Here is a 5,923-nt window from a genome sequence, read left to right as displayed (position 1 = left end):
CAGTATTTAGCTTTTTAATATTTGTTTCTTTAGTGCCGGTCTCACTATGTAGTCTTGGTTGGGCTGGAACTCGCTATGTAGATCAGGCTATGTAAACCAGGCTGGCTTTGAACTCAGAGAGCAGCCTTCCTCTTCCTCCTAAATGCTAGGAATAAAGGTGTATGCCACCAGCCTTGGCTACAGGTAGTTGTGAATTGCCGTGTGGTTGCTGGGAACCCAATTTAGGTCCTCTGCAAGAGCCACCAGTGCCTTTAACCACTGAGCCACCACTCCGGGCCCACTTCCTGTTTTTCCAGAGGTTCTGAGTTGAGTTGGAAGTCTTCAGGAGGGCTGGCTTCAAACTGTATTTCCAGTTCTAGGGGATCAGATGTCCTATTCTGACTTCCACAGCACCAGACACACATGGTACACAAGCAGACACACAGGCAGAACACACAAACACAAATACATAATAAAAAAGGAAAGATTTTTGAAAATAACTTTCTACATGTGTATATTTACATGGATCCAGCTGTTCTTATTTTATTCAGGAAGTAGCAGTGTTACAGTCTGTTGCTTTTAACGTTATGCTCAGCCTGGGGTGTATCTCGGTTGGTAGAATGCTTGCCTGGAAGCCAGGGGCCCTAGGTCCCATCCCCAGCGCTGAATAAATCAGGCGCGGTGGGGCAGGCATGTAGTAGCTAGCCCGGATCTTAAGAAGTGGAGGCAGGAGGATCAGAAGTTCAACATTTTGTTTACATAGCAAATTCAAGATCAACCTGGGAAACATGAGATCACGTCTAGAGGTGGGGGTAGAGACAGAGAAAGACAGAGAGAATCAGAGAAAAAGAAAGGAGCCTCTTAGTGATACTCAAAACTCTGAATTGGCTGGTGGGTACCCTTCAATCTGGCTTCTGTGCCCTTATCAGTTCTGTCATTATTCTTTTACTATTTCCTAACTTTCTGAACCTAAACGAAGCTGCAAGCTCACGTTGTTATTTTCCGTGTCCCCTGCCCACGCCCTGCCTGAGAAAGAAAGCGAGGAGCTGACCCTTCGCTTCGTTTCTCATATCTCGACTTTTCTATGCCTAGGTCTCTGATTTCAATGCAGCTGGACCCGCCCTCCGATGGCAGAGGCGATGCTCTAGCGGTTGCCAAGGAGACCGCAAAACCGCAGCGCACAAGGAAGCTATGACGTCACTACCGGAGCAAGTGCAGCCGCCACCATCACATCCTGGTCTTTAACTCTGTCACAGTGCACATGAGAGCGACCTCTGGGCCAGCAGTGAGAGGCGACCTACTCCAACCTGCCAAGTCGCTACCTACGACACTGGGAGACCAGCGGTTGTCAAGGCCACCAGCAGTTCAGGGGAGTCTGCATCATCAAACTCCTTGGAGAGGCCTTGCCCAGGACCTGGGAGCCACGACCACCCAGCTCCAGTTCTGTGGTCCGTGTGAGTAGCTAGGAACTCCCAGGGGTGAGCTCAGAGGGGGCAGGCTGCAGAAGGCTGGGTTCCCCTTGACTGAGTAGGACCAATTGGTTCTATTTAGTAGCCTCACCCGTGAGGCCTGGTTTTCTCATCACCGTCAGGACGATCTCTCAGCACCCTGGATCCTTCTGTGGGTTCTCGAGGCAGCTCCACCGCGCAGCAGCGCGCATACAGCTGCCTCAAGGAGCTGGGCAAAATGGTATTTGGAGTCCAGGACATTGCATTGTTAGAACATGGGTGCAAAGCCTTGGAGGTGGACAGTTACAAGTCCTTGATGATCCTGGGGATCCCAGAGGACTGTAGCCACCAAGAATTTGAAGACATCATACGGACTCCGCTCAAACCACTGGGCAAGTTCGAAGTGGCTGGGAAGGCCTATCTGGAGGAAGATAGGTCCAAGGCGGCCATCATCAGGTTGGCAGAGGACCTCAATTACGACGTGGTGCCCAGGCAGATCAAGGGCAAGGGCGGTATGTGGAGAGTGGTCTACATGCCCAAGTGGCAGGACATCGAATTCCTGACCAAGCTCAATTTGTTCCTGCGGAGAGAGGGCAGGACGGTAGAGGATGTGGCCCGCATCCTCAGTCGCGAGCTGTGCCCCACCACAGTAGTTCCTGAAGAGCTACCTTCCAGGGAGTGCAGTCTGTCTCTGCAGGGGGAGAACGCAGACAAGAGGGCCGCCACCAAGGCAGGTGAGATGCCCCTTCTCAAGGACCCAGAGAAGGAGAGCAAGGCTGAAGAGGGCAAGAAGGGCAAGAAGAAAAGCAAGAAAAGTCGGCGCCGACAGCAGGCTTCTGATAAGAAGCCGTGAGGTGATGTTGGATGACCGTGGATGGGGGATGTGTGTGGCAGGGGGGTGGGAGTCATCCCAGTGGGAACGGGATGACCGTGGGGGGGCACATAGCATTTTTGGCGCTTGAGAGTGAGTGTGAATAGGAGGTGCTGGACCGGTGAGTGGCGACTTTTGAGCCAGAATGAGCGTCACCTGAGTGTTTTGCACGGCATTTGACTCTGCGAAGAAAACTTACTTATTTTGGTCAATGCTGAGAGTTGCATTTGAACATGCTACTCACGTGCTCTATCAGGAAACCATGTACCCAGCCCCTCACTAGGCGATTCTAGGCAAACTCTCTGTTAACGAGCTAAGGCTTCAGCATGAGCCTGGTACTTTCATCTGAGCTGACTTGTGGACTGCAGCTGAGTGTGTGTGTGTGGCTAACATCCGGTTGATGTGGGTCATCTCTTCCTGTTTTGTTTACTCCGCACGTGTCTATTTCATACCTACGGTATCCTGGAATGGCACTTAGATCTTGGAATAAAGAAGGTGGAAAATCCTAACAGAAGTGTCTGTGACACTCAGGAGTAATAATGGGAGTACCTGCATACGTCTAAGGGAGAGAATTTTTCATTTAAGTTTAAAGTTAAGGGATCGTAGACCATTGATTGTGGGACACTTTATTCATTCAACCAACAAAAATTTCTCCAGCATCTGAAATGGGCCAGGTACAGGACACACAGTTAATGATTTTTAGTCTTACCCTCATGGCTCTAATTCTTTGAAGAATTGTAGGTAACATTTGAGACTGCAAGGAACACGGAAGTGTGTGTGTGTATGCTGATATGGCTTGAGTAAAGGGCACAGAAGTGTGTGTGTGTGTGTGGGGTATTGCTTGAGTAAAGGAGACCCTTCTGATTGAGAAGGGTCCCAGAGACTTGTAAAAGACTTTTAGCAACTGGGAGGCCAACAGGACCAGCCCCTCAGAGGGAGCCAAATCCACAACGGTGCATGTGACTGTTGCCACAGAGACCACAGAGGGGACAGGTGCTTGCTAGCCATTGCCTGAAGAGAAGCTCCTTGATGGCAGGCTTTTGAGACCGTTTTTGCTAGTCTTGCCAAAACGGGAGCTGACCCCGGAAGAACCTGTCCTGAAGACCCTAGCTGGGAACAAGGGTCACCATTCTGCCATCACCAGAGACTTGATGTTGAAGACAGTTCAGAAGCCAAGGCTGAGACGTGGGCTACCTGTGGGCTCCACGAAGGACTCTGTTGTTCTGCATGTGTCCCTAAATAGCTGTGACTGTTCAATAAATGTCAACTCTCCCTTCCTGAAGGGAGGGTCGGGGTGAGACCCTTCAACCCCGATTGGCACCTGAGGTAGGCATGTATATAAGCATCCCCAAATTAAACCCCAGGAGTCATGCCTTGGAGGAAGAAAAACACTCTTTAAAAAAAAAGTGGGGGGGCTGGAGAGATGGCTCAGTGGTTAAGAGCATTGCCTGCTCTTCCAAAGGTCCTGAGTTCAATTCCCAGCAACCACATGGTGGCTCACAACCATCTGTAATGAGGTCTGGTGCCCTCTTCTGGCCTGCAGACATACACACAGACAGAATATTGTATACATAATAAATAAATATTTAAAAAAAAGTGGGGAGGGGGTAGGGCAGACTTCCCGTTGAGAGAGAGAGAGATGGGGGGGGGGACTGACTAAGCCAGGCTTAATGGCTCATGGAATCTCAGCACCACTTGGGAGGTGGGAGCGGGAAGACCAAGAGTTCGAGGTCAGCCTTGGCTGTATAGTAAGTCTGAGGCCAGTCTGGGCTACATGGTATTCTGTCTCAATAAAAAATAATTGGTTCTCAAGTCTATAAACTGAGTATTATGTGAGGGTGGTGAAGAGGAAAGATATTGGGAGCACAGCACAAAGGTTCCTGAGCCCACAGATCTCCAGAGAAACCAGGAATGTTGAACACACAGGGTTGTCTTTCCAATGGGAAAGATGAAAACCTGTTCTTCCATCCAGAAAGCTGGGAACTGGAAGTGATTAACAACTTGGTGAGTTGTGTTCTCTGTTGGGTCAGGCCATATCCAGCTCCTATAACTAGGACCAGAGGAGGTTAGTAACCTAAATGACCCTAATAGCCAGAGGCTCCCCCAAACTCCCACAACCAGGACCAGCGGTGGCTAATAGCCCAAATGACCTCTGTGCTGTCTGTGTGACTGAGACCAGACCAGATCCTTAGCCCCTTAAGCTAGTACAAGTAGTGTACCTCCAGAGCCCTTCTTGGAAGAAACGACACAGATCCTGAGTTGTTGCGAAGTAATCACACTTCCTTGTGCAGCGGGGTTTGATTCACAGCAGGGAGCTTTTCCCCCAAATTATACTGGACTTAAATACATTGGGAATAAACCACCTGTTATTAGACTTCCCCAAATCTGATCCATGTTGATGAAGTCAGTCTGCACCAGGTTTTCATTCCTCTCTCTTTGAGGGGTTCGCTTCCCTCTATGACACCTTCAGGGACCCCTTCAGGAAAAACAAATAGTGCAATCCAGCCGGGCACAGGTAGAGAGAACACCTACAAAGTTCTACTACTTCAGGGATCTATGAGGGCTCCAGCTGAATTTCATATCAAAACTAATTTATGGGGGCTGGAGAGATGGCTCAGGGGTTAAGAACACTAACTGTTCTTCCAGAGTGCTGGGTTCAGCATCCATATGGCAGCTCATACTGTCTGACTCCAAGATCTGACACCCTCTTACACACACACAGGCAAAAACACCAGTGCACATCAAGTAAATAAACTAACCCCTCTTTAAAAAAATGTAGGTATGTACACACAAAAATTTAATGTTTTGAGACAGTCTTGCTATGCAACTTATGCTGGGCTGAGACTTATGTATCCCAGGCTGGCCTTTATTTAACTCACGATCTTCTTGCCCCGGTTCCCCCTAGGGTAGGAGTTACAGACTTGCACCTATGCCTATGTATTGATTTTTCTCCTATCTTATAACATGGAGTTGCCATATCCTGTTTGTTTTGGGATACTGTGGTTCTCTATTAGCATCAAACTCCCTCAGCCTCCAGAGTGCTGGCATTATAGCTAGGAATCCTTCACTCATCTTTCCCTCAGTGTCTGTGATCCACTGCAAATACCTCTGGAGCGTGGGGATTAAAGGTGTGTGTCACCATGCTCAGGTATGCGCAGGTCTACCTGTGACTTTTCCGTCCCCCTTTTGATTTCTTGGAAGTTACTACCTAATGTCAGAACCAAAGGCTGTCTACCTTTCCATCTGGGACGCCATGCCATCGGAAAAGCCTGTTTCTGTCCATACTACTTATGTACTCAGTAGTGTCAAGACACTAAAGGGAGTTTTCCAGTTCAGTTGATTGGCATAACCTAAAGTCTCAGAGACATTGGTTTCTATCTACTTCCTCTTTCTGGTATCAACCTCAACTTTCTTTTCTTTAGTACAGTGATTAGCAGGATAGAGCTTTTCCTGCTGTCTCCACAAACACTTTTGAACTTCTTACACATCTGTAGTCAAGAAGCTTGTGGCTCTTTTTGCTGTTGAGATGAAGCCAGAAAAGGGATGTGAGTTTGATCCCCAGGTTCCATGTAGTGGGAGATCTCCACATGAGAGCCATGGGCATGTACAGCCACCACAACACATA

General features: G+C 48.7%; 1 protein-coding gene across 1 annotated transcript; it reads left to right on the top strand.

Annotated features, from left to right (window-relative positions):
- The first annotated feature begins 1,665 nt into the window (after window positions 1-1,665).
- LOC101982415 (paraneoplastic antigen-like protein 8C) lies at window positions 1,666-2,280 on the top strand. Its single transcript, XM_005361079.1, has one exon. The coding sequence runs from the start codon at window positions 1,666-1,668 to the stop codon at window positions 2,278-2,280; it is 615 nt and encodes a 204-aa protein (XP_005361136.1).
- The last annotated feature ends 3,643 nt before the right edge of the window (window positions 2,281-5,923 follow it).

Source organism: Microtus ochrogaster, linkage group LG4, assembly GCF_000317375.1.
Source record: "Microtus ochrogaster isolate Prairie Vole_2 linkage group LG4, MicOch1.0, whole genome shotgun sequence".
Taxonomy (NCBI): domain Eukaryota; kingdom Metazoa; phylum Chordata; class Mammalia; order Rodentia; family Cricetidae; genus Microtus; species Microtus ochrogaster.
Note: the sequence above shows the minus strand (reverse complement) of the source record. Positions and strands in the feature narration are given on the sequence as shown.

What these genes read in the sequence shown, in the direction of transcription:
- LOC101982415 (XM_005361079.1), top strand. Translation starts at nt 1,666, where the DNA reads ATGGTATTTGGAGTCCAGGACATTGCATTGTTAGAACATGGGTGCAAA.